This window comes from Narcine bancroftii, chromosome 4, assembly GCF_036971445.1.
Source record: "Narcine bancroftii isolate sNarBan1 chromosome 4, sNarBan1.hap1, whole genome shotgun sequence".
Taxonomy (NCBI): Eukaryota; Metazoa; Chordata; class Chondrichthyes; order Torpediniformes; family Narcinidae; genus Narcine; species Narcine bancroftii.
The window spans coordinates 90504127-90530571 of NC_091472.1; the positions used below are offsets into that span (position 1 = coordinate 90504127).

The 26445-nt window shown below is 41.3% G+C and overlaps 1 protein-coding gene and 1 long non-coding RNA gene across 3 annotated transcripts in view; one reads left to right on the forward strand and one right to left on the reverse strand.

Moving 5' to 3' along the window:
• The window catches only part of tmem178a (transmembrane protein 178a), a 40673-nt gene extending 17613 nt beyond the window's left edge, over nucleotides 1-23060 (reverse strand). For both annotated transcript variants that reach the window (XM_069931981.1, XM_069931982.1), the window contains exon 1: nucleotides 22445-23060. In XM_069931981.1, the coding sequence (XP_069788082.1) occupies nucleotides 22445-22817 (373 nt within the window). In that variant the 5' untranslated portion in view covers nucleotides 22818-23060. The remainder of the gene's footprint in view (nucleotides 1-22444) is intronic.
• The window catches only part of LOC138760818 (uncharacterized), a 121775-nt gene that overhangs the window by 73945 nt on the left and 21385 nt on the right, over nucleotides 1-26445 (forward strand). The window lies entirely within an intron of this gene.

Sequence of the window (26445 nt, forward strand, 5' to 3'; positions counted from 1 at the left end):
CCTTCCCAAGATCGTGTTATATGGCGAGCTCTCCACTGGCCACCGAGATTGAGGTGCACCAAAGAAGAGGTACAAGGACTGCCTAAAGAAATCTCTTGGTGCCTGCCACATTGACCACCGCCAGTGGGCTGATATCGCCTCAAACCGTGCATCTTGGCGCCTCACAGTTCAGCGGGCAGCAACCTCCTTTGAAGAAGACCGCAGAGCCCACCTCACTGACAAAAGACAAAGGAGGAAAAACCCAACACCCAACCCCAACCAACCAATTTTCCCTTGCAACCACTGCAACCGTGTCTGCCTGTCCCGCATCGGACTTGTCAGCCACAAACAAGCCTGCAGCTGACGTGGACATTACCCCTCCATCAATCTTCATCCATGAAGCCAAGCCAAGCCAAAGAAGAAGAAGAAAGAAAGAAATATGCAGTCAAAGACATTTTACTACTGTGCATGGCAGGGTTTGGACTTGGCTTGGCCATGTACCTCCTTGCAATTCGTTCTAGAAACACAGAACATAAAGGAAGAAGGAGGCCATTCAGCCCTTTGGATCTGTTCTGTCATATAAACGTTCATGGCTGATCATCCAATTCAGTGTCCTGCTTCTACCTTCACCCTACATTCTCATATCCCATTAAGAAATATATGCATACTGTATATTTCTTATAGAATTTATAATAATACTTAAAAATATATATACCTTTACCTCCTTCTTTACTATTATTTACTATGGGCTCCACTTCTCTGATGGAAAATACCAAGACTACACCATCCTATGGGTGAAGAAATTCCTCCCAATCTCAGTTCTAAATGGCATCTGCCACCTGCTGAAGATATGTTCTGCTCACTAGAATATCCTCCTCATACCTGGTCTGCCCAGTCCTATTAAGGTTTTCAGGCTTCTATCAGATCTCCACTCATTAGTCAGAGGGTCGTGCAGCACACTGACCGGGGCACCCGTCCAAATTGATCCCTCAACACTTGGTCTATCACTTCTATGCCTAGGCAATTGAAAACACTCATCTAAACACTGTTGTCAGTAAATATGCTTCCTCGACTCTCTCTAGTAGTGCATTCCAGATACCCACCACTTCTCCCTCAAATCCATTCTAAATCTCTTGCTCCTTACCCTGTTGATGTTTTCTAGTTTTATTCATCTCTAATAAGAGGAAATACTCCTGCCATTTACCCTATTTATACCCCTCATAATTTTAAATGTCCGTCCTCTTGTCTATGTCCACATACTCCCAACTTTAGTTTCTTTTACACAGCCATTAAAAAACAGGAATTAACTCCCTTTTAACCACTTCACCTTCCTGTATAAATGCAACGAAGGTGGGATGGGGGGGGGGGTCATTTTTATCCCATGACTGATACTATCAAGGTAGGTAGTATCAGAGCTGATGCTTTTCGCAACAGCTTCTGTCTAAAAGGGTTCACACAGGATGCCAGCTATGGTGGATTAACCATTAGGCTGAGGATGCTTAAGCTTAGGGGCCTGAAAGAGAGGGGGGCTGACAGGAGCAGTGACGTCGCAATCCCGGCAGGAGTGGGGATGTCGGGCTCCCAGCAGGGGTTGATATTGACCACTTTGGAGACCCCTAATATGTTATTTAATATAACTTAACGTCACTTGCCCATTCAGAGCCAACTCTTCAGCGCTTGACGTCCTGTTTTGCGGAAACTGCCAAAATGTTTGGCCTGGAAGTCAGCCTGAAGAAAACTGAGGTCCTCCATCAGCCAGCTCCCCACCATGACTACCAGCCCCCCCACATCTCCATCGGGCACACAAAACTCAAAACGGTCAACCAATTTACCTATCTCGGCTGCACCATTTCATCGGATGCAAGGATCGACAACGAGATAGACAACAGACTCGCCAAGGCAAATAACGCCTTTGGAAGACTACACAAAAGAGTCTGGAAAAACAACCAACTGAAAAACCACACAAAGATAAGCGTATACAGAGCCGTTGTCATACCCACACTCCTGTTCGGCTCCAAATCATGGGTCCTCTACCGGCATCACCTACGGCTCCTAGAACGCTTCCACCAGCGTTGTCTCCGCTCCATCCTCAACATTCATTGGAGCGACTTCATCCCTAACATCGAAGTACTCGAGATGGCAGAGGCCGACAGCATCGAATCCACGCTTTTGAAGATCCAACTGCACTGGATAGGTCACGTCTCCAGAATGGAGGACCATCGCCTTCCCAAGATCATGTTATATGGCGAGCTCTCCACTGGCCACCGAGACAGAGGTGCACCAAAGAAGAGGTACAAGGACTGCCTAAAGAAATCTCTTGGTGCCTGCCACATTGACCACCGCCAGTGGGCTGATATCGCCTCAAACCGTGCATCTTGGCGCCTCACAGTTCGGCGGGCAGCAACCTCCTTTGAAGAAGACCGCAGAGCCCACCTCACTGACAAAAGACAAAGGAGGAAAAACCCAACACCCAACCCCAACCAACCAATTTTCCCTTGCAACCGCTGCAACCGTGTCTGCCTGTCCCGCATCGGACTTGACAGCCACAAATGAGCCTGCAGCTGACGTGGATGTTTACCCCTCCATAAATCTTCGTCCGCGAAGCCAAGCCAAAGAAGAAGAACGTCACTTTATGCTATTCAGCGAAGGGTGGGGCAGTGGTGAAAGGTAAAAGCGTCTTACTAAAGCTCAGCCTAGGGTCCTGAGTGGAAGTTAATCTGCCACTTGGCACTAGTGCTGAAATGCTACATCACACAGGACACCAACACTGTAATGCTGCAGGTTCCACCTGCTTTTGCTTTGGGTGTCGGCTTGCTTATGTAAAAGGCTGCACTGACCTGGCATTGCTTGGTTCAGTGTGAATGACCCAAGCTGCATTTAAAGACAGGTCGTTCACACGCCAATTATGTGGGTTTTCTGTGTAAAAAGGCCTATAATGTGCATTTGACACCCGTAGAAATTCCAAGGTCAAATATATTGCATTCTTTTTCAATGCAAGGGGGGAATCCACCTTGTCCTGCTGTGTCAGATCTGCAACCTGAGGAATGAGTTAGTGAACTTTCTTTCTACTCCATTGTGGGTTTTCCTCAGTTCCAGACACCCAAGTTGCAGACAAAAGCTCTGGGAGGGGTCTCACAAAAGCCCTGTACAGTGGGCATGGAAGGCCTCCAGCCTCACAGGATTTTGCAAATGAGGATTCTTTCTGGTGGAATTCTGAAATTGTGGCACATCAGATTGCCCAAGATAGGCATGCATTTATTTCAGGAGTTAATTAATGTTGAGCACATTGTGAATTCTGCCTGTTTTTCAATATCTGCAGTACATGTTACACACCTGTAGGTGGCACTTTGAGAGGTGTTTTGAGTGGTGTTTTTATTAGTTTCATTGTATAAATGTTACAAAGGTAAAGATGACATTTCCCAGCTACTAAGGTTTCAAAATTTTAGAACGCCATCTTCTTTTTTTTAAATTTTTTATTTTTCACACCATAAATCACATTAGCCATGATACACACTTTTTCTTTTTCACACATCTACAGTGACTTTTTCTCCCCCCCCCTCCTCCCAAGCCACCCCCCCAACCCCCATCCATTTTAGGTATACAATCTAGGTTACATTAAACCAGTTAGACAATGTTGTCACTCAACAAAAATACACCAGAAATTCTACTGAGTCTATTCTTTTCTTTCCTTCTCCTTCCATCAACTTAGGTAATGATTGTCCCCGGTAGGTTTTCGCTATTGTATTTAATGTAAGGCTCCCATATTTGTTCGAATATTTCAGTATTATTTCTTAAACTATATGTTATTTTTTCAAATGGAATACATTTATTCATTTCTATATACCATTGTTGTATTTTCAAATTATCTTCCAATTTCCAGGTTGACATAATACATTTTTTTGCTACGGCTAGAGCTATCTTAACAAATCTTTTTTGTGCATCTTCCAAATCAATTCCAAATTTTTTGTTTTTTATGTTTCTTAGGAGAAAAATCTCTGGATTCTTTGGTATATTGTTTTCTGTTATTTTATTTAATATCTGATTGAGATCTTCCCAAAATTTTTCTACTCTCTCACATGTCCAGATTGCATGAATTGTTGTTCCCATTTCTTTTTTACATCGAAAACATCTATCAGATACTGTTGGGTCCCATTTATTTAACTTTTGAGGTGTAATGTATAGTCTGTGTAACCAGTTATATTGTATCGTACGTAGCCTCATATTTATTGTATTTCTCATCGTTCCAGAACATAATTTCTCCCATGTTTCCTTTTTTATCTTTATATTTAAATCTTGTTCCCATTTTTGTTTAGTTTTGCCATTTGTTTCCTCATTCTCCTTTTCTTGCAGTTTAATATACATATTTGTTATAAATCTTTTGATTAACATTGTATCTGTAATCACATATTCAAGGTTACTTCCCTCTGGCAAACTCAAATTGCTTCCTAATTTATCCTTCAAGTAGGATCTCAGTTGGTAATATGCCAGCGCTGTATCTCCAGTTATATTGTACTTATCTCTCATTTGTTCAAAGGATAAGAATCTACTTCCTGAAAAACAATTTTCTATTCTTTTAATCCCTTTATTTTCCCATTCTCTAAAGGAAAGGTTATCTATTGTAAAAGGGAGTAACTTATTTTGTGTCAATATTAGTTTTGGTAATTGATAATTTGTTTTATTTCTTTCTACATGAATCTTCTTCCAAATATTGAGGAGATGATGTAATACTGGAGAAGTTCTATGTTGTACCAATTTTTCATCCCATTTAAATAATATGTGTTCAGGTATCTTTTCCACTATTTTATCTAATTCTAATCTCGTCCAGTCTGGTTTTTCCCTTGTTTGATAAAAATCTGATAGGTATCTTAATTGTGTGGCTCTATAATAATTTTTAAACTTTGGCAATTGTAAGCCTCCTTGTTTATACCATTCTGTTAATTTATCTAGTGCTATCCTCGGTTTCCCCCCTCTCCATAAAAATTTCCTTATTATTTTCTTTAACTCTTTGAAGAATTTTTCTGTCAGTTGTATTGGCAATGCCTGAAATAAGTATAATATCCTTGGAAAAATGTTCATTTTAATACAGTTTATTCTTCCTATTAGTGTTAGTGGTAAATCTTTCCAATGCTCTAAATCGTCCTGTAATTTTTTCATTAGTGGATAATAATTGAGTTTAGATAATTGGCCGAGATTTTTGTTTATTTGTACACCTAGGTATCTTATTGCCTGCATTTGCCATCTAAATGGAGATTCCTTCTTAAATTTTGAGAAATCTGCATTATTCATAGGCATTGCTTCACTTTTATTTACGTTTATCTTGTAACCCGACACTTCTCCATATTCCTTCAATTTCTTATATAATTCTTTTATTGATAGTTCTGGTTCTGTTAAGTACACTATAACATCATCCGCAAATAGACTGATTTTATATTCCTTGTCTTTTATTTTTATTCCTTTTATATTATTATCTATTCTTATCAATTCTGCTAGTGGTTCTATAGCTAACGCAAACAATAAAGGTGATAGTGGGCATCCCTGCCGCGTTGACCTGCTTAAGTTAAATTGCTTTGATACATGTCCATTTACTGTCACTTTCGCTAACGGTCCCTTATATAATGCTTTAATCCAATTAATATACTTCTCCAGTAAACTGAATTTTTCCAATACTTTGAACAAATAATTCCATTCTACTCTGTCGAAGGCCTTCTCTGCGTCTAAAGCAACTGCTACTGCAGGTGCTTTATTTCCTTGTACTGCATGAATTAAGTTAATAAATTTACAAATATTGTCTGTTGTGCGTCTTTTTTTGATAAATCCAGTTTGGTCTAAATTTACCATTTTCGGTACCTGCTCTGCTAATCTGTTTGCTAATAGTTTAGCTATTATCTTATAATCTGTGTTTAGCAAAGATATTGGTCTATATGACGCTGGTGAGAGTGGATCTTTCCCTTGTTTTAGTATTACTGTAATTATTGCTGTTTTACATGAATCTGGTAAGCTTTGTGTTTCAGCAATCTGGTTGATTACATCCAGGAGGGGCGGAATTAATAAGTCTTTAAATGTTTTGTAGAATTCTATTGGGAATCCATCCTCTCCTGGTGTCTTATTATTTGGTAATTTTTTTATTATCTCTTGTATTTCTACTGTTCCAAATGGTTCTGTTAATTTATTTTGTTCCTCTATTTGTAGTTTTGGTAGTTCAATTTTAGTCAAAAATTCATCTATTTTCCCTTCTTTCCCTTAGTTTTCAGTTCGATATAATTGTTCATGGAATTCTCTAAAGTTTTCCTTAATTTCTTTTGGATTATATGTAATTTGTTTGTCTTTTTTCCTTGATGCCAATACCATTTTCTTAGCTTGTTCTGTCTTAAGCTGCCATGCTAGGATTTTGTGCGTTTTTTCACCCAGTTCATAATATTTCTGTTTTGTCTTCATTATATTCTTCTCTACCTTATATGTTTGTAATGTTTCATATTTTATTTTTTTATCTGCCAATTCTCTTCTTTTAGTTGTATGTTCCTTCATTGCTAATTTTTTTTCTATATTTACTATTTCCCTTTCAAACTGCTCTGTTTCCTGATTATAGTCCTTCTTCATCTTGGTTACATAACTTATTATTTGCCCTCTAATGAATGCTTTCATTGCATCCCATAGTATAAACTTATCTTCCACTGATTCCGTATTTATTTCAAAATACATTTTTAATTGTTTTTCAATAAATTCTCTAAAATCCTGCCTTTTAAGTAGCATAGGGTTTAATCTCCATCTATACATTCTTGGAGGGATGTCCTCTAGCTTTACTGTCAATATTAAGGGTGAATGGTCCGATAGAATTCTAGCTTTATATTCTGTTTAGCCGAGTAATATGAATATTCCTTTTCTTTTGGGTTTTGTTTCCTCCATATATCCAAAAGTTGCATTTCTTGCATTGATTTAATTATAAATTTGGTTACTTTATTCTTTCTGTTAATTTTTTTCCCAGTTTTATCCATATTTGAATCCAAATTCAGGTTGAAATCCCCTCCTTTTAGTATGTTCCCTTGCGTATTAGCTACCTTCAAAAAGATATCTTGCATAAACTTTTGATCTTCTTCGTTAGGTGAATATACATTAAGTAGATTCAAAAACTCCGAATATATCTGACATTTTATCATTACATATCTCCCTGCTGGATCTATTATTTCCTCTTCTATTTTAAATGGCACATTTTTACTAATTAATATAGCCACTCCTCTTGCTTTTGAATTATACGATGCTGCTGTTACATGTCCTCTCTTTAATTTCTGTGCTCCAATTCAGTTAAGTGTGTTTCTTGGACAAATGCTATATCAATTTTTTCTTTTTTCAGTAAATTTAGTAGTTTCTTCCTTTTAATTTGGTTATGTATTCCATTAATATTAAAAGTCATATAGTTCGTAGCCATTTTTCCATCATTACCTTTCCTCCTTTTCCATTTCTGTTTTCTTATTTTAAACCCTTTATAAGACAACAGTCCTAAAACATCAAACATTTTCCTTATTCTCCTATTTATACCTTCTTTAGCCCCAATCTCCCCTTCCCCTCCTGAGGTGTCCTTTATCCCTTGTTGGACAACTACATCTCCCCTCTCCATTTGGGTTTGCGAATTCATTCGCAAGCGTCAACTGATTTTGCAGTGACCGCTATTCCCCCCCACCCAGCCCCCCCAGAAAAGATTTCACTTTTCATATGTAACAAAGGTCACTCTTTTAATTCCCTCCTTATTCTCTCTATTCCATTACCTTCCCTTATTAATTCTTGTCTATACTATCTATATTTTCCTCTAAGTACAGATACATTCACGTATGCACATTATACCTATACACTCTTATACCTCTTTACCCACATACATATCAATCGTGATCATTTTTACTCTCATTACACGTCTTCATCCCTCAGTCTATTTTGTAATTGTTCTGCAAATTTTCGTGCTTCTTCTGGATCCGAGAATAGTCTGTTTTGTTGTCCTGGAATAAATATTTTCAATACCGCTGGATGCTTTAGTATAAATTTATACCCTTTCTTCCATAAAATCGCCTTTGCTGTATTGAACTCCTTTCTCTTCTTTAGGAGTTCAAAACTTATATCTGGATAAATGAAGATTTTTTGCCCTTTATACTCCAGTGGTTTGTTGCCCTCTCTTACTTTTTCCATTGTCTTCTCCAGTACCTTTTCTCTTGTAGTATATCTTAGGAATTTTACTACAATAGATCTTGGTTTTTGTTGTGGTTGTGGTTTAGAGGCCAATGCTCTATGTGCCCTTTCTATTACAATTTCTTGCTGTAGTTCTGGATATCCTAGGATCCTAGGGATCCAATCTTTTATAAACTCTCTCATATTCTTGCCTTCTTCATCTTCCTTAAGGCCCACTATCTTTATGTTATTTCTTCTGTTATAATTTTCCATTATATCTATTTGAGCTAACAGTTCTTGTGTCTCTTTAGTTTTTTTATTAGATTCCTCCAATTTCTTTTTTAAGTCTCCTACCTCCATTTCTGCTGCTACTGCCCGCTCTTCCATCTTGTCCATTTTCTTTCCCATTTCTGTTAAGGTCATATCTATTTTATTCATTTTCTCTTCTGTGTTGTTTATTCTTCTTCTTAAATCATTAAATTCCTGTGTTTGCCATTCTTTAAATGACTCCATGTATCCTTTAATAAGAGAAAGTAAATCCTTTATCTTGCCTTTCCCTTCTTCTTCTATTTCACTGTACTCTTCCTCTTCCTCTTCTTCTTCCTCTGGGTTGGCCATCTGTTGTTTCTTTGTTGCCCTTTTCTTCTCTTCTTTCTTGTTTCCATTGTCTTCTGTGTTCTCTTCTTGCTGCAGGTGTTCTGCAGCTGTCGTTGCCGGCTGTGGAGATCGACTCCCCAGCTGGTCCCCCCTCCCGTCGGTGTGTTTTTTTTCATGCGCGGTTGCGCACTTTTACTCGGCTCAGCGAGCCATTTTTGTAGTCCAATTTCTACCGACTCTTCGGACAGGTAAGGCGTTCTCCTTCTTCGTCCGTTGTCTTCTCTTCCTCTCTTCTTACCGTTGATTTCGATTTTTCTTTTTTTGTCACCATCTTCTTTCCACCTTTAAACTCACTTTTCTTTAACTTTTATTTCTGTGCCTTTGTGTTTTCCTTTGTTTTTTCCGACTTTTCTGGAGAGGGCTGGAGTTCACCGTCCGGCCACTACTCCATCACGTGACTCCTCGAACTCCATCTTCAAGGAAGCATCAACATTCCAAATCGCGTCTTATCAATCCAAATAAATCAAACTTTGTAATTGCAACTTTATGTAACCTTTAATTAGTTGATGAAATGAAAGCATTTTAAATAACTTGGCATTGAGATTTTAATTACAATTAATTAATAAAGCATGCTGTAAAATAATAACGGTATTCCACTTCAAACAAATCAACGAATTAAAATAATTATCAAGATGATTTGAATGAATTAAGATGAATTCAAAGAAAAGTATTTTGCCTTCCATGGTTATTCCAAGAATGAGAACTCCTGATCCGCACGGATATTACCACATGCCATAGTAACTATGGTAACACTACACAAACAATTTATCCTTAAAGGGATGGTCATAAGACAATCACAAACATAAGGTTTTAACCTTTACAATAGGTACACAAGAATAAAATAGAATATTAACAGAATAATGCAGATGGTATTGTAACCTATGTTACATTGTAAAGAAGTGGATATAAAACCCTGAACTATTATTCTACTTATCTAACTCCACTCTACAGAGGCTATTGGCTTAGCAGGGACAGACCACTACTGATAATTAAAAAAATAAGGAAATCAATGGGGTTATAAACCAGAAAATAGTTAATCTTACAAATTTTGAAAATAATTGAGAAAAGAACCCCATAAAGAAACAAAATTAAGATTCAGTAGAGAACATCTAATTTTTTTCCTAATTCAGACACGGCATCACATCGGACAACCATTGAGTATGAGTGGGAGGGGCAGCATCTTTCCATCTCATCAATATAGCTCTTCTAGTGGTAAGGGAAATGAAGGCAACTACATGGGATGGTGATGCATTCAATATCAAACCTGTTAGCCCATTTATTCCAAAGCGAGCAAGAAAAAGATTTGGAATCTAATTAATATTAAGAACTAAAGACATGGTACAAAATACCCTTTCCCAAAAATTGGAAAGAGAAGAACACAACCAGAACATGATACAATGTATCTTTTTCAGTTATACATTTATAACATTTAGAAGAGAGATTAGAATAGAATTTAGCCAATTGGACTTTAGAATAGTGGGCCTGGTGTACTACCTTAAATTGTAATAATGTGTCTAGCACAAAGAGAGGACGAATGCACTTGTTTCAAAATAGAGTTCCATGTAGTTTCAGAAATCAACAGTTGAAAATCCTGTTCCCATAGGTTTTTAAATTCTGTCCAGGGAACTATTTGTAGAATTTAAAAGTAATTCATAAAGGCCAAATAATTGGGTTTAAAATTATAAATCATCCCTATCATATTAGGTTCCAGGTCTTCAGGAAGCTTCAAAATTAAAGAATTCAAAAAGCTCCTAACCTGTAAATAATGAAAGAAGTGGTGTCTAGGTATTATAAATTTGGTGGATAATTTTTCAAAAGAAGCAAGATATTTGTCTAAAAAAGATTGGATGCCTAAATTTGGTATCCAATACCTTGAATTGACGGTAAAAAAAAGAATTACCTAAAAGAGGACTAATTAATAAGAATCTATGGTACCCCAAATGTTTCCTAAATTGAAACAAGATTCTCAATGTATGTCTGACAACAAAATTAAGAGTTAGTTTGGAGGCCAGAAAAGGTAAAGATGCTCCAAGAATTGAAAGAAGAGAATACTTTATGGTGGATTTAATTTCTAAATTAATCCATCTTGAAGCACCTAAGCTGCCCACTAATAAAACCTGAGGTTAGGTAATGCCAAGCCCCCTTACATTTTAGTATTTTGAAGGAAAATCTTTTTTAGGTGGGGGTGCTTGTTTTTCCATATAAAAGAAGATATGATAGAATTTGAGAACAAAAACAGATATAGCTTGAGAACTATATAAAAATTTAGGAAGAATATTCATCTTGACAATATTAACACGACCAATCAATGTAATTGAAAGAAAGGACCACTGTGTCAAGGACATTAACGTCACTCATTAAAGTAAGAAAACTTTCTTTAAACAAATTATTGAATTTCTTAGTAATAGTGATACCTAGACAGTTAAACTGATTTTTAGCTATTTTAAAAGGAACAGAGCAGGAAGAACCCAAGATGAACAGCTACAAATTCAATTTATATCCTGAAAATTTCCAAAATTGATGAAGAGATAAAATAGATGGAATTGATCAGTTAGGATTCGATATATACAACAAAAGATCATCTGCATAGAGACACAACTTATGAATACTTCATGCTCCTGTGATTCCTGAAATATCAGCTGACTGCTAAAAAGCCACAGCTAGAGGTTCTAAAGCCAAATTAAATAATAATGGACTTAAAGGAAAGTTAGTAAAGATGGATGATGTAGGAGATAAATATAGCAGTTTAATCTAATTTATGAATTGGGAACCAATTTTGAATTTCACCAGTACACTGAATAAATATTCCCATTCAACTTTATCAAAAGCTTTTTCAGCATCTAAGGAAATAATACATTCAGAGGATGAAACTGTAGGAGAGTAAAGAATGTTTAACAAACAACGAAGATTAAATTGTAAGTAACGTCCCTTAATAAACCCAGTTTGATCCTCAGAGATAATTAAAGGTATGATATTCTCTAATCTATGAGCTAAAGTCTTAGACAGTACCTTGGTATCTATATTTAAGAAGGAGATTGGTTGGGAGGAGGAACAGTCTAGTGGGTCATTATGCTTTTTAGCAATAAGAGAAATTGAGGCTTCAGAACTAGAATCAGAATTTATTCCCAGGTACAAGTCATAAAATTCAGTGTTTTGTGGCAGCATCACAGTTCAAACATACATATTATAACCATCTTATGACATTACTATAAAAATAAAATAAAATAATAATAACAATGATAGTGCACAAAAAGTAAGGCAATGTCTATGGTTCAGTGATTATTCAGGAATCTGATGGCAGTGGGTAAGAAGCTGTCCTTGTGCTGCTAAGTGTTTGTCTTTAGACTCCTGTACCTTTTCCCTGATGGTAACAGAGTGAAGAGGGCATGGACTAGGTGGTGGGGTCTTTGAGGATAGAGGCTGTTTTTTTTAAAGACACCACCTCATGTAGATGTCCTCGATGGAGTGAAGTCTGATGCCTGTGATGTCGCAGGCCAAGTTAACAACCCTCTTGAATTTATTCTTGTCCTGAGAGTTGGTGCCTCCATACCAGGCAGTGATGCAACCAGCCAGAATGCTCTCCACGGTACACCTATAGAAGTTTATGACGTACCGAATTTCTTCAAACTCCACACAAAGTATAGCCACTGGCAAGCCTTCTTTGTGATTGCAGATCCTCAGAGATGTTGACATCCAGGAATCTGAAGTTCTTGACACTTTCCACTACTTCGATAAGGACTGGGTCACATTCCCCTGACATCCTCCCGAAGTCCACAAATATCTCCTTGGTTTTGCTGATGTTGAGCGCAAGGTTGTTGTTACACCATTCAATGAGCTGATATCATATTCAAGGTAATGTATCCCCTAAACACTTTCAAATTGACTTCCACAACCAGTATTGAACAATCTGGCCACAAAGCATTGCAAAACATGCTTTGAAAAATTTAGTTTCATTCATGTCTATTTGTCTGCAATTGAAATATGCATTGCCCATGTAAAATATTTGAGCAAAATGCTCAGTGAATTAAAACCTGCTATTTCACTGTCACCTTATGTCGAAGGGTCAAAAGGCTTTAGCTTCTCTCCCAGAAGTCTGTATGCAGTTAGATATAACAGGCAGAGGGTCTGAAGCTTTGAGCTCAATTTATATTTAAGCAGTTGAACAAAACCTCAATTCATAAGTTGCAACAGTTTCTCCATCATACATCTACCAACACAGTATTTTTTCTTCAGCTTCTAGCATGTCCCACATCCTGGCACTTCTGTTGAAATAAATTGTAATTATTAACCTCTCCAAATCATTAAATAAAACAGCACACATGATCTGATTTATTATGCTATCACTGTTTGAGGAAGCTGATCGTTTTGGCACAGACAGCCTCTATTCATATCATTTCCATTTCTTTCACTTAGGGGCTTGGTGGATTCATGAATGGATAATAGGGCAAGGAATCCAGACACATGGACTACAATTTTCTCGAGAGTTTCAATTAAATCCTAAATCATTTGGAAATCCTCTCACTTCATTCAGTAAGATGATCTTTTACTTCAGCATCACCTTCCAGCACTAATTCTGCTTAATATTCAAAAATCTATCAATTGTAACCACTGAGGCTCCTCAAACCTCTTTTCATCACTCTCTGTGCAAGGAACATTTTTCTCATCTCAGTCCTGAATAGCTGACCCCTTAGTTTGTGACTGTGATTCCAGTCAGGAGAAACACCATCCCTTCATCTATCTAAGCTAATTTAAACCCCTTCTAATTCTAAGCGCACGTCCTTGTAAGTTACTTACGAGGTAAATGGTTACTGCTCAGGAAGGTTCTTTTTTTTTAAACTTTATTTAAAATTTTATGACATGAATAAAATAAAAATTACATTTAAAGAAATAATAAAAAATAAGATAATAAAAATTAGAATACTACATCATTAAACTACACAAATTAACCCCCCCAATAATTATAACACAACATTAATCGTCTAATTTAAAATTAGTCCAACCCTCCCCCCAAAATAAAGAGTGAAGAATTAATTAACAATGTTGTAAATAAAATAGAAAAAAACCCCACTTACAAAAAAAGGATAAAACTTAACAACAAAAAAATTACTAACAACAAAAAAAATCAATACTAAAATAATACCCTTAAACATATATTTAAATCAAACATAATACATGTATTTAACAAATGAAATCCACTTTAAAACTAAGTTCAAATATTAAAATCATATATCAACCACATATCTGCTATACAAAAAAATCATAATTAATAATACATAAATACAGAATTTCCATTAATACCAAGTTTCCTTTATAATTTATCGAGAGAACAAAAACATCCCTTAGAAAAACAATCACTGCTCAGGAAGGTTCTTGTCAGTTTTCAGAGAGATTTGTTGTTCCACGACTGCCACAACTGATGTACTTCCGTCAGCCATACAGTGTCTTGTTGACGAAATTTGCCCCGTCAGGGTTCTCCAGATGATAACCTCTTTCCTTCAGGTCACCACAGAGTGCATTTTTGTTTCTCTTATTCCAAGTGAAATATTAGACAGCCAATCCTCTCCTCTTGCATGAACCAAAAGGGCTTTGACCAGGCTGAACTAAGCACTCACAACCCATCTTCCAAATGGGGTTTTCCACAAGCTTGCCAGCTTGTCCTGTTCCAGTTCCAGTTGCTGCTGCTGACCATAAAACTGTAGAACTGATCTCTGTCTCTCTCTCTCTCTTTCACACAGAGAGAAAGCCTGCTTGACTCTCTCTGCTTGCAAAAACCACATAACCCTCTCAGATCAGCAAGTTCCCCTCCAGACAGAATGCAGCTCCGATATGTTCATTCATCTGATGCTTTTTTGTAAACAACAATCCATTAGTGAAGTCTCTTGAGCACTTTCCAAAGCTTTTGCAAAGGCTCTGAGTCCCTGACATGTCTAGCATTAGCAGAGCTCCAGTATTTTAAATAAGATCTGTTTTAAAGTGTTTGTATGTGACCTACACTAACAACCCTGCCCCAATTTATCTCCCAAAAAACATTTATACCTGTCACAGGGTTCCGACTCGATACTTCTTGGACCCACTGAACTTGTTCCTAACATCGCAGTGAAGGTCTGTGACCATTAGTGTTCCACAAGGGTCAGTTCTGTGACCTCTGGTGTTATAAATTATTTATATAAAAGTTAGTAGGTTTGTGGATGACACAAAATTGTGGAGTTCAGGATACTGAGGAAGTTTGTTGAAGGATATAACAGGATGTAGTGATCTAGTTGGAAATTTGGAAGGAGAAATGGTAGATGGAATTAAAGCTGCACAACTGTGAAATGTTGCATTTTGGGAGGTTAAATTCATGAGGAAAATGTACAGTAAATGGTAGGACCCTTTGGGGCTTTGGTGTATAGAGAGATCTTGGAGTCTTATTCGATACCTCCCTGAAAATGGATCACAAGTGGATAGGTGGGAAAGAAGGTGTTCAGCATTCTTGCCTTCGTTGATTGGGGCACTGAGTATAGAAGTTGGTAAGTCATATTGCACCTGCATAGTACTAGTTAGGCTCTGTTTGTAGTATTGTGTGCAGTTCTGGTTGCCATACTATAGGAATGATGTGGAGGCTTTGGAGAAGGCACAGAAGAGGATCACCAGGATCTTTGCCTGAATTGAACTGTATAAGCTATAAGGCGAGGTTGGACAAACTTACTGGTAGGTTGTTTTTTTTTCTGGAGAGTCAGAGGCAGGGGGGAGACCTAAAAGAAATTTATAAAATGATAAGAGGCATTGACATGTTATAGTCAAAGTATTTTTCCCAGGGTTGAAATGACAAATACTAGAGGGTGTAGAATTAAGTTGAAGGGAGGGAAATTTAAAGGAGATATGCAGTCGTTTCCCTGCAGAGAATGCCTAGAATGGGCTGCTGAGGAGGTGGTAGAAGTAGACATGATAGGAAAGTCTAAGAGGCATTGCAACAGACATATATGAACAGGCAAGGATCTGAGGGGCAAGGACCATATATGCAGGTGGATGGGATTCGCTGGATTGGCATCGAGGTAGCACAAACAGGACTGTTCCAGTACTGTTCTGTGTTTTATAACTCTGAAATTATTGAGTTGTCATGAAGAACCAGTGGATTCATTAATGTTTCTTAGGACATTTTTATCTAGTCTGTCCTATATGTTACTGCAGTCCCTCACACATACTGTTGTCTTTGAATTACTATTGAAATAGCCCAGCAAGTTATTCATTTCCACCAGCATTTCACCAAGACAGTTAGAGACAGGAAGTAAATGCCAGCTGGCCAACAATTTCCATTTCCAGAGAAATATCTTCATAAATTGTTTTCGTCAGGACAGGAAAGCCAGCCTCCATCTGTTCCATTGGTACAGATGGAGAGCAGAGATCCTGTGATACAATGTAAAGCAAAACAGGAAGCTCATTTGTTGTCTTAGCCAATATTTCTCCTTCGGAATGACTGGTTAGTCATCTTGGAGCTGTTTAGCAGAATTTTAATGTTCACAAAATAACTCATGTTTGCTTAAGAACGAGTGATGCATTGTGCATGAAACACTTTGACACGAATAAGCGTGACTTTATTGTAATAACACATTACAAGGCATGAAGCCCTGTGTGACTGTGTAAAGCCTATTTATGCATTAACATAACATAACATAACAATTACAGCACAGAAACAGGCCATTAGGCCCTTCTAGTCCGCACCGAACCAAAAACCCCTTTCTAGTCCCGCCTCCCTGCACAATGCCCATAACCCTCCATCTTCTTCTCATCCATATACCTGTCCAACCTTTTCTTAAATAATACAATTGACTCCGCCGCCACTATTTCTCCCGGAAGATCATTCCACACGGCTACCACTCTCTGAGTAAAGAAGTTCCACTTCCCATCTTTGTCTTGAATTTTGAAGCCCTATATATACAAACATATCCAAACCCTTGTTATTCTTAAAAAGTAATGGAGTGAAGATCAGAAATTTTAAAAAGTAGAGAGGTAAGAACTTAAGGAGCAACTTTTCCAAAGGGATTTAATGTGGATTTCAGCCAGTACACCAGGGAGTGTTGCACTGTTAGATGCATCCTCTGGATGCAATGTTAAACCACAACTCTGCAGGTGGCTATAACATGCCCTATGGTGTTGTTTGAAGGTCAGCAGGGGGTTCCCCATGAATCCCACTATCCATTTATGCTGCAATATAATTACAACCAATATATTTTAAAGTTGTAGAGAGATACAGCAGGATAACAGTCCCTTTGTTCCCATTGAGTCTGCACCAGGCATAAACCACCCACTTACATTAGTTCTGCATTGATCCCATTTTATTCCCTCCACATTCCTACTCCACTCAGATTCTGCCACCCACCCACACACTCAAACCTATTGACAGCAGTCAGTTAACTAGCCAACTCTCACAGTTTTGGGATGTGGGAGGACTCGGGGGTGGGGGGGGGGGGGTGGGGGGTGAAGGGGAATACACTCAGTCACAGAGAGAACGTGCAAACTTCACATGGATGATGACTGGTTAAGAATGAACCCAGGCTGCTTGAGCTGTGAGGCAAGAGTTCTACCACTGAGCCACTGTTAAACCTGTGCCATTCATCTCTTAACTGTGTGTGGACACTGCCACTTTGCCTGACACTACAAAGGGACCACATTCCAAATATTATCTCTCCGGATATGAATCACACTGGGGCTCTCTTCACTTCTGACAGTCACATTAAACTAGTGCAACATTTTTGTGGCATTTGCAAGATATTTATAAAAGATCTAACACCTATGACCGATGCATTAAATGTGTTGCCATGAAGCTGTGAAAGTTGCTGTGTCGCACTTGTAAATTAAACCCTTGCAGCATCCATTTACCACATGGAGAGATGGTAAGAAGCAGAGCCAGAGGCTTGAGAAGGACAAATCAGCAATGATCCTCCGTTCTGAGAGTAATGAAGACTAAGAAATGCCAAAATCTGATCTTCCCCAAAAGTAACAAGAAATATAATGGTTGATAGACTCCAGATAACAGACCTCACTTCCTGAGAAGACTGAAGCGGGAAAGGCTACCAAACACTATCACGTCAACCTACTACAGAGGTTCTATTGAGAATGTCCTGGCTAGCTGCATCACAGTATGGTATGGTGCTGATCGGCGGTCATCCCACGGGACCATAAGAGTGGCAGAGGATCACTGGAATCTCCCACACCTCATCATTGTCTGAAGAGGGTGCGCAAAATTATTGAGGACTCCTTCCACAGCATCTTTCAGTTGCACCCGTCAGGGAACAGACATGAATATCAGAGCCAGCACCACCAGGCTGAGAAATACCTTCTTCCCATAGGCAGTAAAAATGCTGACTGACCAAAGGAACTGCTCACACTAACCATCTGAGACTCTCATATTTCCAAAGCAATATTATTAGGAAAACATTAGGAAGTCTGTTTCTTAGAGTGGGAGAATCTAACGATAAAGTGAAGGAATGGAATTAGAAGGGATATGAAGGGACAATTCTTCACTCAGACAGTGATGGGCATATGGAATGAGCTGCCAGTGATAGAGATTTCTATTAAGAAGCATTCGAATAATTATGTGGATGGGAGGGATTGGAAGGGGTATGGATCTAATGTGGGCAACTGGTATGAAAGCACATGGACATAATGTTTGGTGGGGACTAGCTGTGCCAGTGTGCCCATTTCCCGGTTGTGGAACTTTCTGACTTTGGCACCATGGGAAATATTTTTCAAACTGTCAGCCTAATGGTACATCAGTTGCCAATGGGCCAGATGGCAATGAGCTGATTCCCACACTGGTCCCACTCATGTTCACACCTGCACTGAAGGACTCTGGCTGCAAAGTGCTCACCCTTGCATTGTGGTCTATGCAACATTAAGGCTCTAATAGTTAGGAAGCTTGGGTTTGACAATGGCCTGACAGCTGTGATCAACCGCAAAGCCTTGACCCCAATTTTTTTTGCTGCCCATAAACGTTCAGAGTAATTTTTAAAATGGTCTTGCATGTCTCTAGCATTTAGATACAAATAAAATAATGTTGTCGTTGCTCTGTTTGAACTGATTTCTCCCTGTAACTCTGCAGTCTGTACTGTTTTTAATTGTCATACTGTGTATGTGTTGACTTGCTGGTTTGAATGAAAAATGAACTTTCTTGAACCTCAGTACGTGTCAATAAATCTGAATTTGATACAAGTCATTATAACTGAAGTTAAAAAAATTCAAACTATCTTTATGAAATACTGAATTGTTAAACTAACAAAAAAGCTTAAAATATATATTATCAAGCATACAAGAGAACAGATAATTTAACATGGTTCCCTATTAAATCAAAGGACCCTCTACTCTCATCTCAGGGCCTGAGAGGTTGTTTCCTTGTGTAGAGGCTGGGGAACCCTGGAAATGTGGAACTCTGCCACTGGACTCCTTGTGGAGTCTATCAGCAAGGAATTGACTGATTCAGCATTCTCAGTCTGTCAGCTGTTGTGGCTCTTCTGCATTTTAGAGTGTGTCACATGCCCTGTTGAAACAAAACAGTTCCATGTGAAATGGCTAGCATTATTATCTTTAGCTATTGAGATCCACTGGCATCAACCAATGTTATATGTTAATGGTCCTTGGCATTAACCATTGTTGAGTGAAAGAAGAAAGTCTGCACATGCTACATTTGTAGTTAAGCCACAAAAGAACTGGAGAAAATCAGCAGGTCCCACAGTGTCCATAGGAGCGATCAGGCCCAAAACATTGGTTTTTCTTTTCCTTCCATGGATGGTGTGGAACCTACTAAGTTTCTCCAAAATTTTTGTATATTAACATTAACCAGTATTATCTGTTTTGGAGCCAATGTGTTAAGTGTTTGCATTCATTGGCTATCTGAAAGTCGGTGTTTTCTCTTCAGAATTGATGGCACTAGTCAGTGGCAGAGGTGAAAGTAAGCATTAAGACTGGTGCAGAATACTGGAAGGAAAGAGGCCAACAACATCAGTACAAGTGGGTTAAATCAGCAATGTTAGTGATAATGACAGTACAAGTAAGAAATTTTAGTTATTTTTATCTGCGGCTCATTCCCAGGTAATCAATCTACTCTCAATCATCACCAAGGTGATGGAAGTTGTCATCAACAATCCTATCAAGTGCCACTTATTCACCAACCTCCCTCATCTTAGGCAGTCTGTCAGGACTTGCTTCCCAATGTCAGTTCAGTGATTTGTCAGGCTCTTTCGCAGATGAAGCAGGAGGTGTGCGACTGAATGGGCGGGGGAAGAGTTTTGACACTTACTTAGGGCTTCTGTGACTCCCCATGCACATCCTTGCATCTTTTCCTCTGTCCCCCAGTACTCTTCCTAGTTCAGCGCTTAGAACAAAATACTTACTTCAGGAGCCCAGTGTCAGGCATGGTTGGAGTGAAACACAGAAGTCTGCAGATGCTGTGATTATAGTAAAAACCCACTGAAATGCTGAGGAACTGTCTGTCTTTCAGCATCCATAAAAGACAAAGAAGAAGGGCTCAGACCCGAAATGTCAAAAATATATCTTTGTCTTTTATGGACAATGAAAGATGGGCTGAGGTCCTCCAGCATTTTGGTGTGTTTTTTAAATGATATGGCCTGCCCAGTAGAGCTGAATGAATGTAACACATGCATCAATGCCAGGGGTGTTCAGCTGGGAAGAGGACACTGATGTTGGTTTGTTTATCCTTCCAGTACATTTGGAGGGATTGTTGGAAATAGTGATGGCAAATCCTCAGTACCTTGAACTGCCCGCTGTGAATGGTGCAGGTCTCCAAAGCATACATTGCTAATTAATGAGATTTGTGCTAAGTTGAGGACTGACATTCAAACAGTCGTTTCCTGAATCAACCAAAGACTGTTGTTGGCACATTGAAGACCATGATGAATTTCATCCCTTTGCTGAGAGGTGTCTCCCAAATGACAATGATAAGTTCATTTCTTTCAGAACTTTGCTGAAACCTGCCCATTTTGGGCTTTGCCATGACCACTCAGATCCAGACTTCATCACAACCATGAACCAAAGAGCTGAATCTCACAGTTGTGGTGAGATGGCAGGTCCAGATACAAAGACAACATGTGAGTGAATGGCATCCACGCACAATTGAAGGCGATGAGTATCAGAGGGAAAAATACATCAACTGTTCAGACCAGACCACAAAGAAAATGGCTGGTTGATTGAGGCCAATCATCTCAGCTCCAGAGTTCCTCAGGCAATGGCCAAGGCTCAGCCATCAGGAGGTGGAAAATGGGGATGTTTGCTGATGCAGTTCCTCAGGACAGAGCAAGACCTACACAACATCCAGGGACCTGCTGTTAAGTGACAAATAACATTCCTGCACTAGCCCTGCCAGGAAATAACCCCTTCATCTCCAGAGAGTTCAGCTCCTACTCTTCACATTCAATCTCATCTCCAATTCCCACCAACATCTAAGGAGGTTAACGCTGGCCAGAAATTCAACTGGAACAATCCCTGCTGTAGCAGTGAGCAGGCCTGCGAGGGCCATCCTGTGTCTCCTCACAATCCAACACCTTTCGGGCAATGACAAAACACATCAGGCTTATGATGGGATGTTCTACACTTGCCAAGACCAAGATATCTCCAACTATCATGAAGCCCGACAAGCCGGCACCCTTCAGGACAAGGCAGCCACTCACCACCAAAAACCTTTCCCACCGGTGGATGCATGTGCACCATCTTCAAAATGCACCCATGCAGGCTGCTCGGACATCTCCCGAAGCCGCGTCCTTCAGCACCAGCAAGGTCTAGTGCGGTAGGCGTTCGGGGACACCACCTCCGGCAGGTTTCCCTCCAAGCTGCATCTCCCCTTCATCACGTCTGGGTCTAAATCCTGGGACCCCTGAGTACCTTCGCCAGAAGCTGAGCAGAGAGTGAAGAAGGCGACCTATTCCCACCCCCCCCCCCCCACCACCGTGATCGAGGTATAGGGGACATTCTGATCTTGCCAGATCCCCCAAAGCGTATAAATCATCTAAAGAATGTCTGTGTTACCTGATCCAGGTATTACATTGTTATCTCTTCATTAGCCAGTGAACTGTGGCTCTACATTATTTCAACCCAACTACATTACAACCGTGACTGTTGTTGGCACATTGGCATCGGCGTTTACCTAATGTTTGGAGAAGTGTGTTTGTGTAGCCCCGGAGTTACCTGAGGTGGCGAGACCTTGATATAATAGTAACGGTTTATTTCCAACAAAGCGAATGCAGAAGTCAGACCGGATCGGAGTTTGAGTTTCCGATTATGGAGTCTGCACCTTTTTTGAAGTGGGGAGGGGGGTGTCAGCATGCAGTTTTAAACGGTGCCCGCTCCCTCCAGACTGCCTGAGAGTGTGGGGGTCGGGCGGGAGCGCCCACCCGTCCTCTCCCCCCCGGCCGCCTGCCCCTCGCCAACCAAAGGCAGATGATGCGGAGAGCACTGACTGCCCGCAGCTTGTGCGCTCTCCCGGTTCAATCCCGCTGCTCCTGCGGACGCACCGGGCAGTCGCTGCTCTCCCCATCGTTGGCCTTTGGCTGGAGGGGGCCAGACGGCTGGGAGAAGCATTCCCGCCCGATATTTGAACACGGAGCCCGGCGCCGGGTCTTTGCGTGAGGGAGAGGGAAGGAATCCCGCCCCGGTGTCCAGTCCTTACCTCTGGAGATCAGGTGATCGATGTTGGGGTCGATGCCCAGGTAATAGCATTTCCTCCACAGCCCGGTGTGGGTGGCGAACAGCGGGCGGGTGCAGGCCGACTCCAGAACCCCCAGTCCCAGCACCGACCGCCAATTCTCCGGCCACGCCGTGGCTAGTGAGCCCGGGGCTCCCGGGCGCAAGGACTCGCGCTCCCGCAACGGCAGGCTGGACATCGGCATCAGCCGCCTCCGCCCGTCGCCGCCGCAACTCTCCCGGTGCCTCCGGGTGTCCGTCCCGTACCAGTGGTCGGTGAAGATGGCCGTGGCGAGCAGCAGCAGCGCGCCCACACCCAGGAGCAGGCTGCACACGCTGCTCCAGCTCCGGTAGCCCATCGCTCAGTATGCCCCGGGCATCGAGGGCTGGCCGCGTCCCCCTTCGCCCCGCTCCCTCGCAGCCTTTATGCTGTTGTCCGCCTTCACATCCCAGCCCAGGGCGCCCGTGCTCGCTCAGTCGCTTTCCATTTCATTTGACATTCGGGTCGGCAGATGTGCAGTGGGCCGGACATCAGGGGGAGGCTTCCAGAGGGACGGGCCGGGGCTCTGCTCTTGCTCTCTCTCGCCCGTGGTCCTCTCACAATCCCCTTCCTACTGACAGATGCTGCATTTCCCACTCCGCCTGTTACATCTGCTTTCTCTCTCTCCATCCCTCCCCCTATATTTCTACCCTTCTTTCCACCTCCTTTCCCTCAATCTCTCCTCTCCCTGCCCTCTTATCCCTCTCTTCCACCCTGTTTCCCCTTCTCTCAACTTTTATCTCCTTCTGCTCTGCTTCTGCCTTCTTTACTCGCTCTCTCTCTCTCTCTCTATCTTTCTGCCTTGCAACAACAAAACATCCACTCCCTCACTCCCCAAGCATCTAGAATGAGAAGACAGTAGGTCCAATATCAGTGTCAGCTCTATGGGGAGTTGCCAAGACCCTGACTCAAAGGCTAGGAGGTCCAGACTCCCTATGTCCTGTACTACATTGTGATCCTGAGTGCTGCACTGTTGGAGGTGCACTGAATGGTGCTTTGAATGGTGCCTTGACACTTTTACAGGTGAAGAGTTAACTAGTGTTCTGGCCATCAACCAAAGCAAATGCTGTCCAATATTACACCCTTAACCTACACAAATGTAACTAATGAGCTGGTCATTCTCTCTCTCTTCTGCTTACTGGATGTTGGTGACTGAATATCCCACATTGCAAACAACTCATTACAGAGGCAAAAGAGACAATGTGCATTGTGGGTGATGCTCCGAAGAATCTGAGACCAGGAGGGCCCCTCTCACCACCAAGTCCTGGTGCTTGTTCCTGAGCACTGATGATAAGGCATTCCACTAGATGACCTGGACAGTCTGCTCCGGAACCACCCCACCATGTGAATCAAGTCCCCGTCTCTCAGTGTCTGCAGGACGTTCCATGCTGACCACTGCCTGATTGACTTGTAGTGAAAGGTCTTTGGAAAAAGTTTTCCATGGAGGATAAGTGGTGTGGCAAACTCAAGCTGATTAGAACATTGCATGGCAAGAGGACCAGACCCATTCTTCACAATTCTTGGAACAGTAAAATCTCACCACATAGTAGCAATTGGTGCCCCCATACTTTGGTTCCACGCACAGCCTGCTAAGAGTGTGCAACAAAGCATGCAAGGGACCTTGATGGGTGCAGTGCTGCTGGAGCTGGCACCTCATCGCTCTAGGCAGAGGTGGGGGGCAGCAGAGGTGGTGCCTCCCCATTTCCCTGAGTGCTAGTCTGGACATACAAGATACCTTCCTGTATCTTCTATGACCGGTCATCCTCGTTCTTCATCCTACTGTTCACTCTCAACTATACAATGTCAAATACAACATGGTGGCCACCAAGGCCAGGTCTCGTAAGACCTCCTTGTCACCGTTTTTGATGAGATCTGGCACCTAAAAGATTAGCACTGCCCCCCTGGTCCTCGTATGGTTCATTCCTAGTTGCATCGTACCATTGGACTCTCTTCATAGGACTCTTGGTTAAGGGAGTTGATTTGCCCAAAATTTTACATGGAGCCCACACTATACCCAGGGACTAGGGAGGGAGGGAAGTGGGGACCGGGGGGTGAGCGGGGACTGGGGAAAGGGAGGAGTGACCCAGCACTGAGCCAATGTGGCCAAGGTCAAGCGATGGCATTTAGACCCCCCCTGCCCCTCCTTCGGGGAGCTGCTCTCCTGTTGTCCTCCTTGAGCCCCTCTCTCCCTGGACAGTGCCTTACCTGATCGCTGTGTGTTGGTGGGGGCACTCTGTGAACATAGAGCTGCACTTGAGCTGATCTTGTTGGACCCTGACTGTGCCCCCCCTCCACTCCATGGTCTGTATCCTGGGAAGCTGCCAAGTTCACCTAATGGGAGCACTGGCCCTAGGGACAACCAGGAGAGTTAGTCACTCTGGGGGAGGTCAGATATATCCGGCAATAGTCTGGAATGAATCAAGGATAATGGTGGATTTCAGTGATACCCAAGAGAACATCAGATGCTTTCTCTGTCCAATTTTTTTCTTCTTGCTTTTCTTGAATTTTTGCCATTGTTTTGTCTGAAATTGGGAGGGCAGTTCCCCACCCCCACCCCCCAGCTCGAACGGCTATGATTCTCTTGTTTACAGGTTGTTCTCAGGAGTCAGATATCCAGAACTGCTGGAAGGTCATCAACTCAGTGGAAGATGCCCTTTGGTCTGCCTGAAACCTGCTGGTCTTTCAGTACATGGAGATGTCAGCATGGGAATGCTGCCAACTGGCACATTCCAGGCTGCAAGGCTATGTGCTGAGGGATACACTGAGGTTTGGCACAGTCAGTGTGAGGGTACTGTGTGCAAGGATCACAGTCTAATCCTCCCATTATTGGATATTTAGGGGCTGAGATGGAGGAGAATCCCCTCGAGCAGCAGAGGGAGGAGTAACAAGAAGATACCATAGTGATGGTAATGGTGTAAATAGAAAATTAATGTAACAATTTTCTGTGATGGAAATGTATGGATACGACACCACGGGTGTGAAGAGACTTTGAATGGCTTTAGTTTTGTAAATAGCTTATTGTGAATAGTCTATTTTTGAGCTTGAGAGGTACATTAGCAAAAGGCTTCTTTTGTTACCCAGCTAATCCATGCGAGCATTAATTTGTATATAAAGTGCAGTTTTCATTTTTGATCTGTTTTAATAAATGATGCCTTTCAATCTTTTAATTAATCAGGTGCAATTCAAAACAGGAAATGCTGGAGGTGCCTCACAGGTCAGGGAACATCTGTGGAGAGAGGACCTTTGAGAGCAATGACTCTTGATCAGAACCACGGAGGTCTAGGTAGCAGAGGGGAAGTGGAGGAGAGAACAGAGGGGCCGGTTGTGAGAGAGTGGAGTCCAAGGTCATTCAGGGACGAGCATGCAGTGGTTCTTGTCTGAAAGAGAGGGATGACTGCATGCAGAGCACAACTCAACTGACCAGAGGTGGTGTAAATAGAATGAGATGACTTGGGTCAGTACAAAGTGAAAACATGCAGGAACTATGAGACATTACCTGCTGGAAATACTCTGAACACCAGCCATCCCCTTTGAAGATAGACATTGAGTTAATATTATGGTTAATGATAATTACAATGTTATGATTATAACACAATCACACCTCAGTACCGAATAGGGAAGTTGGGACTGCTGGGTCTAAACACCTCCCTCTGCAATTGGATTCTTGACTTCCTGTTGGGGAGACCTCAGGCAATCCAAATTGGAAACAGAACTTTCAAGACCATTACACTGAGCACAGGCCCACCCCCCCCCCCACAGAGCTGCGTGCTTAGTCCACTGCTGTTCACTTTGCTGACTCATGATTGTGCGTCAAAACACAGCTTGAACCACATCACTAAGTTCGATGAAGGCACGAGCGTGGTGGGCCTTATTAGTAAGAATGAGGAGTCAGTGTACAGAGATGAGGTGCAGCCACTAACAGACTGGTGCTGAGCCAACGACCTGTA